The sequence below is a fragment of the Fopius arisanus genome, unplaced genomic scaffold (genome assembly GCF_000806365.1).
Source record: "Fopius arisanus strain USDA-PBARC FA_bdor unplaced genomic scaffold, ASM80636v1 scaffold00165, whole genome shotgun sequence".
Classification (NCBI taxonomy): Eukaryota; Metazoa; Arthropoda; class Insecta; order Hymenoptera; family Braconidae; genus Fopius; species Fopius arisanus.
In genome coordinates, this window is record NW_011887904.1 from 28,996 (window position 1) to 40,988 (window position 11,993).

The 11,993-nt window shown below is 42.9% G+C and overlaps 1 protein-coding gene across 1 annotated transcript; it reads left to right on the top strand.

Moving 5' to 3' along the window:
* The first annotated feature begins 319 nt into the window (after positions 1–319).
* LOC105272345 (uncharacterized) lies at positions 320–3,593 on the top strand. The gene is made up of 4 exons (XM_011314441.1): positions 320–760; positions 815–1,817; positions 1,888–2,117; positions 2,334–3,593. Exons 1-4 carry the CDS (start codon positions 320–322, stop codon positions 3,591–3,593), a joined length of 2,934 nt encoding a protein of 977 aa, XP_011312743.1.
* Positions 3,594–11,993: the final 8,400 nt, after the last annotated feature.

The following is an 11,993-nucleotide window of genomic DNA, read 5'->3' on the forward strand; positions in this document are numbered from 1 at the left end:
ACTACGCTCCGGGTTGATCTTCCGCTAGGCAGAGAATACGAGTTAGAATACAAACTTTTGCGGGTGTACAGTTCCACTCGACTCACGCATACAAGAATCTACCATGCATGGATACATGTACACACAGCTAACGCTAAATCGTGCCGATCGTGGCAACCGCGCGCAGCGCGTCTCTGTTTTCATGTCTCTCTCTTTCTCACTCAATGTATTTATTTTATTTATGAATCGTCCCTTTGATTTGTCATTGACTATTCCAAATAGATTCGCGCCACGCGAGCAAACGGCGTTGTTGTAACGCGAGGAAACTCCATTTACCATCATGGAAGAACATGGAGATGAAATCGCAACGCAGATCAACGAGCCCAACGTCGAGGTCAATGACGTACCTCCCATCATTGTACATGCTCCTGAAAAGCAAGAAGAGCGAGAAGAATGGGCAAATGCTGTGGAAGACCCACCGCTACCTGATCTCAACAAAATAAAAACGAGAATGTCTGAGATTCCAGACCCTCAACCAACCCCGAGTCACTCAACCGCCCTATCACCAGGAACCCTCAACCAATTGGAGTTCCTGGAAGATAAGGTAACAGAATTCAACAGCATTTACGAAGAAATGAAGCATATAAAAGCCTCCGACACCAGTATTGAAGAACTGAACGGTCAGGAGATGTACATCAAGGAGGCCTGGGTCGATTTTGCCGATCGATCCCAGACAATCATCGGAAGCCTGCCCTCTGAACACATTTATATGAAGGGCAAGGTATTTCTCAAGACTGGAGAAGTAAAACGTTAGACCTTGAAGCTTATCTGGAAGCTCAAGGGACAACTCGCAGTCCACGAGAGGAAATCAACGGAGCGCCCAACGACGACTCAACTCAAAAGAATCGACTTGCCAACGTTCAGAGGAAAATTTTCGCAGTGGAAGGAATTTTCCGACCTCTTCCAGAACCTAGTGGGGAGGCGACCTGACACGTCGCCAGCTGAGAAACTGGTGAGGCTAAAGGAAGCCCTCCAGGGACCACCAGCTGAGCTCATCTCCTCATTCACAGCAACCGACGCCAATTATGAGAAGGCGTGGGACAAACTACAACGGCATTTCGAAAATCCACGATTAATTGCAGGGCATCTCTTCAACAGGGTGCTCAACTTGCCAACGATGGCCAAGGGAGATGCCAAGGCCATGATCACCAACGCTCACATCGCACGGGAGACAGTGGATCAGCTCATCAACACAGCTGCGATACAGAAAGAAGAATTGGGTGAACAATTCGTATTCCACCTACTCAAACGCTCCATGGAGGCCGACACACGCACCACATGGGAGCAGAAATTGGGTGCCTCAACAAACTTCGTACCCCTGCAAGAGCTAGTCAACTTCCTGGAGTCAACGGCCAGAGGCATGACTCCAGATGATCAACAGGAGTCACCGAAACGAAAAACGAAACCAACGCCACAAGGGAAACCAACGCAAAGGGCACGTGTGTACGATGTGGCTGAGACATCAGCACCTCAACGCGACGACACTCAACAACCCAGACCTGCTGATTGCTGCGCATATTGCAGGGACAGGCACTTCATTGGAAAGTGCCCAGGATTCCAAAACCTTCCACCAAGGAAACGATTGGCATACATCACAGGCATGCGCCTGTGCTTCAACTGCTTCGGCACGCTCACGGAGGCAAAATGTAAGTGCAGCAAGGCTTGCTTTAAATGCGAACAACGACATCACACGATGCTGCATCTGGACCAAGAGAGGAGTAAATCCAGCACCTCATCCAACCACGTTCCAGAGGCACCAGGAACGAGGGAAGAATCAGGTCTGAGTGTTTGATTCAATATATTCTAATACATCACTCGGAACATTGATTCCCCTTGTATATTCAACAGGCACATTCAACATTACATCAACAATCAACGTCAGCGAAAAATCAACGGATAGAGAAACATCAACGACGATCAACTCAGAGGACAACAAGCTTTCCTACAACTCAACGGATCATCGACTAGTGCTCTTGGCTACGGCAAAAGCCAGGGCATTCTCCAACGGCGGATTCTACACCATCGCAAGAATCCTCATCGATCAAGGCTCAGAGCTTTCATTTATTGCTGAAAGCCTGGTGCATCAACTTCACCTACAATGAAGACACTCAACAATCGACCTCGTCGGAATTGGTGGAAAGCACGCATGCAAAACGAGAGGAATCGTGGCAATCACGCACCAATCAACGAAAGAGCCATTTCAACAATTTGAGATCTACGCCCACATCCTCAAAAAGCTAACCTCACGGTTACCAACGTTTTATTGCTCATCTGCATCAATCGGATCACTGCAGCAGCTTCAACTGGCAGATGAGACCGATTCAACACCTGGACCTATCAACATCATCATCGGAGATAAAATCAAGAAATCCAACGACAATAAATTAGTTGGCCAACTGATGAAATTCGGATGGATCCTATCCGGTCCATTATGCAATGCGAACTGTTCAACGAAGACCTCCTACTCCGCGGCAAGGGGATCCTCTAATGAACAATTAACGGAGCTTCTACAAAAATTCTGGGTCCAGGAAGAACCACCAACTCCAACGAACGCAAACAACGAGCTCACACCAGACGAACGAAAGTGTGAAGAACACTTTCAACGCACTCATCAACGGGACACAACGGGGCGCTATATTGTGCGATTACCACTTCGCACATCAACTAAAGCGCTCGGAGAATCGAGGAGTATGGCGCTTCGTCAACTCCATTCAGTGAAACGAAGACTGAACGCCAATCCTGACTACAGCAAGGTGTACAATGACTTCATCAACGAGTACGAAGCACTTGATCACATGCGACGTACACACGACACCTCAGAACCATCGACAACATATTATCTGCCACATCATGGGGTTCTGAGGGTGGATGCACTAACCACGAAGCTACGAGTGGTTTTCAACGGCTCCAACAAAACAACTTCGGGCATCTCACTCAACGACATCCTCCACGCGGGCGGGAAGCTTCAAGTGGATGCAATGGATGTTCTCACATGGTTGAGAAGACATCGAATCGTCATTGGTACCGACATCGTCAAGATGTTTCGACAAATCAACGTGCACAAAGATGACTGGGACCTGCAACGTATTCTGTGGATAGATGAAAATCAACGACTGGTGACCTTCCAACTCACCACAGTCACATACGGGCAGAAATACTCCCCATGGCTCTCTCTGAAAGTCCTGCAGCAGCTAGTCAACGATGAAGGTCAACGATTCCCAGCAGCAGTGCCACCGCTAACTAAAGGGCGTTACGTCGACGACATTTATGGTGGAGCTGACTCAGAGGAAGAGACAAAAGAAATGATAACTCAACTTCAACAAATCTGCCATACGGGCGGATTTCCACTCCAGAAGTGGACGAGCAATCACCCAGAGATGCTCGAGCAACTCAACTTGTCAACGGGAACGGCAGGGCCAGTGCAATTCGAGGAGACAATAATAAAAACTCTCGGATTGTGTTGGCATCCATCGACGGACTCATTCCACTACAAGGCAAAGACCTTCAACTCAACGAACTTCACCAAGAGAACACTGTTGTCGGAAATAGCTTAGATTTTCGACCCTCTTGGATTCATCGCACCAGTCATAGTTCGAGGAAAAATATTAATCCAAGAACTCTGGTTGCTAAAATCAACTTGGGATGATCAACTGCCACTTGAATACGTACGACGGTGGAAAGAGTTCAGGGACGAACTTACGCAACTCGACCAGCTCTCCATCCCCAGATCGCTGACCTTATCTCCAACGACCACCGACGTACAAATACATGGATTTGCAGACGCATCGACGGTTGCCATGGGGGCAGTCGTCTACTTACAAACTCAACGAGGCAACGAAACACCAACAGTCAACTTGGTGTGTGCGAAAACGAGAGTAGCACCACTGAAGGGAATGACGATTCCATGCCTAGAGCTCATCGCAGCCCTCCTGCTGACAAAAATAGTCAGCTGGACTCAACACACGCTGGAACTCAACGCAGAGACATACCTATGGTCTGATTCATCGGTCGCCTTGGCATGGATCAACAGCCATCCATCACGATGGAAGGAGTTCGTTTACAACAGAGTGACGAAGATCCAAGAAGAATTACCAACAGCTGGGTGGAGACATGTTGGTGGAATTTACAACCCCGCTGACTGTGCTTCACGTGGCATATCGCCGACTCAACTCAACGAACATCACCTGTGGTGGAACGGGCCTGACTGGCTAGCCAAACCGCCATGAGCCTGGCCACAAGACACAACCAATACTCCAACGGAGGTCTCACTGGAAGAGAGACCAGCATCGGCTCACCCAGTGGCTGTTGAAGTAAGATAGCATCCATTGGCAGAGTTCCTCAACAGATACTCCACGTTGTCCAAGGTTCTACAAGTCACAGCAACAATAAATCGAGCAATCCAACGACTTCACAGACAACCAACGCCAGACACGCCAGTGCTAACAACGAGAGAACTCAACGAAGCGAGGATCTTCTGGGTAAACGAAATACCATCTACGACGAGTACTGGGAACCACAACATTAACTTATGAAGAGTTAAATACGGTCCTGGTGCAGATCGACGCCTGTCTCAACTCGAGGCCAATTGTCCCAATGACGGATGATCCTGATGACCTGCAGGTATTAAAACCAGGGCACTTCCTCATCGGAGAGCCTCTCCAACTCATCCCGGAGCCATCTCAACTCGACGGCAACACAACGAAAATTACCAGATGGAATCTGGTGACTCAAAAAATTCAACAATTCTGGTCCAGATGGTCCAGAGAATGTCTTCAACGCTATCATTCAACGTATAAATGGAATCAACGTCAACGGAACATCAACGAAGGACACATGGTCCTGATGATCGACGATGATCAACCTCCAGCACATTGGCCACTGGCGAGAGTTACTGCTGTAAGGTCAGGGGCTGATGGACTCGTAAGAATGGCTGAATTAATAACAGCACGAGCAGAAATCCCAACGAATCTGGACGGAGAGCCAGAGCCACAGAATGCCCGAGTTCAACGTCTCACCTTCACCAGACCAATAGCAAAACTCTGCTTGCTACCAACGGATCCACCACCAGAACATCAACCAGAAGACACCAACAAAGATCAACTAGAGGACAACCAGAGTGGACAATCAGCGAGGATTCATCACGAGTGATGAATGCGGGCGGGATGTTTAAGGTAGACATGAAAAAACGCCCCCCAACCCAACGACAATTAACCGACGAATTTCGGACACTTCCGGTGTTCATCGGTATGATGACCCGACGGTCAGCAACGAGCTTGGGACCCCCCAATTTTCAGTTAGCAACGTATAGTCTTGCAATCAACGTCGCCTAATAAGCATCTCAGCTTTTCGTGTACATTAACGCCTCTCAACGTTACACCGCGAGTGATTTTAACCGACGCGCAACTTCTTTTTGTTAATTAACGATTAATTTATAATCTAAATCAACGTAATTCAACTCGTTTAATCGACCTAACGCTTTCTCAACGACTTTGTATATTTTTGTATATAATATCGACAAGTGAATATTAAAACGCAGTGTTTTATAACTCCGTTTTTATTTCCACTTGATCACCTTTATCACGATACACCATTTCCAATTTTCCGACGCCCGACCACCCACAAACAACGTCCCTCAACAAACAATAACTTTGGCGTTTTGTCAATTAGCGTGCGAACTCTAGCTTTGTCAATCATTCACTTCCTACGGAGTATGTTCATTATCGAACAGCCTGGTGCGCCAAGTTGATTTCTTTCCGAATTAATTTCCTATGGACGGCGTTTGAAACAGTATATTTTGTCATTACGCCAAAAAAAAACATTTCTAGCGAAGATGAGGTTTGCAACAATCATATTCGTCGAAGAATTTTTTTTGGCCGTATGACGCCCACTATTTTTTGTCATAACGGGCGTAGTCAGCGTTTCGTGGACGCGAAGCAAAGCGACGCAGCCGTAAAAGACTGTGTTACAGCCGGAATGACATAAACCTTTATTATCAATAATCGATTTTCCAATCAGAATTAAAAATGCGGAAAATTGTCCCAGTTGACGCTGTCAGCATAAACTTGACGTTTTTGAACATTTCCATGGTTTTTTAAAAATAAGATTGTATCATATTGATTTCGCCTACTGTGTGGTTTCAAGTAATTGTCCCATGTTTGTGTCTTGGAGGCGATCAGATTCACATCGACTTGGCGCCATTTTTTCACAAAATTTTTTTGTGATTTTTTAAATTTTCATTTATCCGGACTTTAATAATGCGGAAATGCGCATTGTGCAAAGAAGAGTTTGAATCTTATTTGCCTCCTCACATGGTAGGTGGAATGATCGAGTCGACTTGGAAATCGAACTGGACTGGCAGGACAAACTTTTGCTGGAAATATTTGACCAAGGATAGGCCGAATTTTTAATTTTTTTTTATTATTGTTATTATTATTCATGATTTGGCATTTTTTTTTTGGTGAATACATGTCGTCGTCATACACAAAAAATAAATAAATATAATGAAAGTTATATCCTTAAACAAATTGATGTTAGAAATTACCACTTCTTTACTCACTTCATGACACGAAAGTAAATTAAGAAAATCTTAATACTTGCATAATATATATTCAAACGACGCGCCCGCTCTGACCACTGATGTAGCAGTAGGACGTCGGATTCCAAGTTCAGACTTTGCCAGTCCTTTTGAATAGTCAGGAATAATTCTTTCATCTAGAATAATTACCAATTATATTGTTTCATTCCATGTATTGCACATCAACAAAATCGAAATAATTACACGGTCTTCCATTATTATCCAGTTGAAAAATTTTGCTTGGGCGATTACGTGCCATCCGATCATTGGAACACACTCGATCATAATATCCCAGTCATATAACGACTCAATTAGTTTGATTATCTAGTTGGAAAGAATAATTGATTACTGAAATTAGATTAATTAATTTGATCTTGGAAAATCATTAGTATTATAACAGGAAAGGAAAAATTGTTAACCAATTGTTCAGGAAATCTTCTATTAGTGAGAATTTTCACTCAAGCCCAAAGCATCGGCACAATGATTGAACATGTACCGAGCAAATCTCAATATCATCAGAAAAAAAATGCGGATTTTTAAAACGTGGTACGCTAAAATCGCCATTTTATGCCTTATAACTATTGACCTATTCAATAGAATGGTTAATATACGGTACCACTTCGGAGAATGCAGTGAGATCTACAAATTGAGATGTCATATGTCCTCACTAACCGAGTTGAAAGCTTGTAAACAAGGAAATCACCGCGTGTGATATGGCAGAAAAAATGCAACTATTTGCTATAACTGGATAAGAATTCAATTGAATCGTAATTATAATACACGATTTTGAAGAACAATTAATTCCCCCCAGAAACATATATAAATGGCTTGATTTACCTGACCAACAGATATTGAAAAAAACCGAAACTAAGCAAAATTCAAAAAAAGCATAACACAAATGAATTTTCATACAACAATGCCCAAAAGTTGATGAAAATTTTCCTTAATCCGTCAATTTTACTGTTAATTTCAAGGTACTGCAATGTATTTTCTCCCACGTATAAAACATCTCAAATCAAGATACGCGACTGCGAATTGGCCAATTGGAGGTTTTAGCGGTGTGATGTCACATGCCGATGCTGTTCGCGTATAATATACACGAGAGAACTACTTCAAAAATCTGTTTAATTTTTTTTCTCCTAATACGAGAATTTTTCGCGAAATCGGGCCTTAGTTACATTGTATAAGTTGACTGTGAGCTTTATGAAGATACTTTTATTTTTGCGATTGAATCACTAAATAAAAATATTCTCCTATAGCAACCATCATAATGTCATATTTCCTCAATTTTAGTTTCTCCCAGCGTTTGATTTGTTCGTCAAAGTTGGCAACGAATATAATGTGTGTCTTTCCCTCTTTTCCCCGTTTTGTCCAGAGACTACAGGAGACATACTCATGCGTGTGAATAAGTTTTCGAATGGAAGTGCCGTAGCGGTGGCGCCTCAAGTAATTCGGGCTTGGAGTATGGCATGGGCCTCGGAATTAAATAAATGAATTATTTGGACCCTGTTAATCGTTTACAGGTGACGTGCAGGTCAATGATAGATTACCGTTTATTCGATAATAATTAATTTTTACAGTTTTTTGAAAATCATTAAAAGTTTTATCGGAAGATGAACCCTAGTTTTCTGTAAATGAATAAATTAATTATTTGGGCCCTGAAAATTGGTTCCAAGTGTTTTACAGGTCAACGATACCTAAAAATTAGCGGTTAATCCATAATAAGTAGATGTTAATAATTTTTCAAGTTGAGGGCTAACTTCCGATAAAAATTTTAATTATTTTTCAAAAATGATTAAAAATCCATTTTTATCGATCAAACGGTAAGCAAGTTCGGCATGCAGCAAAGTTGACACGAACAGTTGACAATGAATTTAGTGGCGATACCGAACACGACCCGGTACTATTCCTCGAAAAAGGTCTTGGCAAAACGGATCAGGTACGAAAACTGACTCGAATAGAATTCACTCACCTAGATCGTTGTACGTCATGTAATTACATGGATACTTCCAATGAAGTTAGTTTCAAGATTACTCTCTCGTTGAGTGGTTTTAAAAATACCATTGATTTGAACAATTTAATTAAACAAGCTTTCGACGAGTAGAACGAGACTATTCAATTTTGTACTCATTGTAACGAGTATGTTGAGTTCACTCGAAAGCAGAGAATACATTCAACTTCTAATATACTTATTGTGCAATTGAATATATTCAACGTAAATACAAAAAATATCAAGCAGACAATCCATAATTGGAAATTGAAGGCGGTGGCAACAACTTCCGTATCTGTTGTTAGTAATCAATATTCGGTCAATAGTGCTTCATTGTGCTATGAAGTGTGATCACTATACCTGCTTATTGCGAGACAATCAAAATATTTGGGTTAACATAGACGATACAGTTATTTCCAAAAGTCGATGGCCACGAAATGCAAAAGATGTATATAGATTATTTTTGGAGAGAAAAAAATGAAGATCTGAAAATATGAGAACAATTTGAAAGGTCATCCTTCTTTTGTGACTATGACACCCTCGATAAAAGGGAATGTATATGTCTAAAATCTGTCTCAGGCTCTTTTCGTTGGGTCGACAAGTGAGTAATTTTCAGGGATACCAATCCGAGCAGTTATAGTACCCCTCAAAATGTTGATTATCAAATTCAACCCTTTGAGGGCTATCATCGCTCATTGTGCTATAACGTATTCCCATGCAAATTATGGAAAGATGTAAAATTGGGGGAAAAAAAATCTATTGATTGATAATTGATAGATGATTCAACTTGTTCATTATATGGCTGTGAAAACAATTGATATAGTTGCAAAAAGAAGTGAAATCCTAAGAAAAAATCAGAAAAAAACCGTTGTGAAAAATTTTTACCAAGTGGAGGTTTTATTGTATGATCATATTTTCCTAAAAAATATTCTCAGTTTCATTCATAAAAAATTACGTGAAATGACAAAGACACCAAGGATATCGTTCACAAATCATATTGATTAGAGGGACTTAACATCTGAAGTGAGTGAGTCCAATAATGTAAATGAATGAGAAGGTCGCCATTGGAAACGCTAAAGAAGAAAAAGCCCTCTACAAATTGCCTGCTTGAGAATACACATCGCTGATACATGTTGTCATATGCCCGTGTGTGAGCTGACTTTTATTGATGTACGCGCACTCGCAAATTAACGATTTTGACAAAACTAGCACCACCAATTTTAACTAGCTTCGCCAATCGCCAATTCGATTTTCGGAAAAAAGGCCACTTGGCGCGCCCGGCTTTGGTATAAATCAGTCACACTTGGCACCTTCAATCATAAGGTAATGTGTAACACAGTGTCGAGAAGGAAAACGGTAATTAATCAAAGACATATCTTAGTTGACACTGTGTCACTCTGTGGCCCTTGATGCGAAATACAGATTGCTACCGATCAATTCATTAAGGATGAACGCATTAACTGGATGCATCAACGCATCAAAAGGACAAGGATCAAAAAGATAAAATCGGTAAAGGTCACTAAATGACTATGTATCAAAATTGCTCAAGTACCTTGAAAATGTTTTTTTTTACTACTTCATCATTGGATTGTAACATTACTGACCTGGAGTAGTCAAAATTCTCACTTGATTCAAATTAATATAATATTAAAATAGATGATTTACAGTTAATTTCACGATTGACCGTTCATTCAGGATATCTTACATTCGAATATTTTTGAAGTGACTATGTTACCAAACTTTGAAATAATTTCGGAAAAATTTCCCACATGTGTTTCTCATTACTAGAGAAGATACTAGATAAATCACTAGGTGAAAGGAACGACATCTAACGCCGACTGAAAGAGCCGAGCGAATGAAGAGTAGAACATCGGACGACGGCTAATGAGGCCGCTCTGAAGGTGAATTAGATCAATCACATAATGGGAAGAGACGTGGTAGGGTGACACCATGTTTCGGAACACTATGATGATGCTGGCGATAGCTGTTCCCCAATTCGGAAATCCACCCAGCTGTGTTAAGAAGTTCAGGGCCGACGTACAGGTGTTCCAACTGGGTGGTTCTGAAGGGCGCCGTCGACTTAGACCAGGGACCAACGGCTAGGTGAAAGGACTAGCGCTCGCGGGATCCCGTCGAGTTGATTGGTGGCTGTGGGATGACCTACAGTCGCTGAGATACTCAGACTAGGGGGAGAAGGCCTTCTGACGTGCATCGTTTTTTTTGGAGAGAGAGCCGCGCCCAACCCGCGAAACCCACAGCGTGGAGAAAATTAAAAATAAATAACCACTAATAAAATAAAATAAAATTCCGGTCTCGCGATTTTCCCTGACAGCCCGGAGGCTACGCTAAGGCGGTTTAAAGTTTTAGGATTTTTCCCTGCTAATTCCGGAATTAGTAGGAGATTAGGGAATTTTAGGAAAATCTACGGTGGGAAAAGTTACAAGGGTTATTCCCTGCCGAATCAGCAGGAGATTAAGGGTTTATTAAGGAAAAATTTAGGATTTTGGGATCAGTAATTAGGGTGAGAAATCGTGTCGGTCCTCATTCTCGTCGCGAAGAGGGATAATGTGAAATCATCATCCGACGTAGACTTGGGGGTTATTCCGTTCGCGAAATCTTCCGGGGATGAACCGTCTGGCTGCGAGTCCCAGCACCCCGGAAAGAAGGATTCGTGAGGAATTTTAATTACGGGTTAGTGTTGGAAGGTCGGTGGGGGTGTTACGACCGACACCTCCCCGAATTGCCGTCTTAGGTTAAGTGTTTAGGGTTGGAGTGTCCACGAATCCTCGGGGAAAACAACCGGGAAAGACTAGCCGCGATAATTAGGATATTAGGAAAAATTAATTAGAATAAACTCCCCCATTCAAATTTGAATGGGGAGGGCTTAGCGCGCGAGGACAATTAGTGCCATCGCGCTTAATCCACCGGAACTAATGTTCCGACGAGACACGAGTGCCGCCATATTTTGGCAGTTATCGCCAGGACGTACGAGCCAACGGACCAGTTTTTCCCCAGAGAGCAAAGAGAAGAGAAAACACAATGGGAGGATCCCACGCCACCCGGAAACCGCGTGGAAGGGTGAGGAAATTTCTTTAATTTATCCCAGTAACACCGGTTACTGGAGGACGTATGATGAATTCGGTTCGCGAGTGTAAATCGATCCTGTTCGATCATCGGATCGAACAGCGTTTCCCTCCGTTGAGGTGTCGCGAGTGTTTCTCAGCCATGGTTTATCCGAAAACCACGGCTGATCGCGTGTGGGGGGATTAATCATCTCACAGGGCCGTCCCTGTGGAGGTTTTGGGGAACATCGCGCACGAAAAGAGTAAAAATCCCGGGAGAAACCGTCGAAAACCCCCCGTGGAAACGTGAGGAATTTATTCGGGTAAC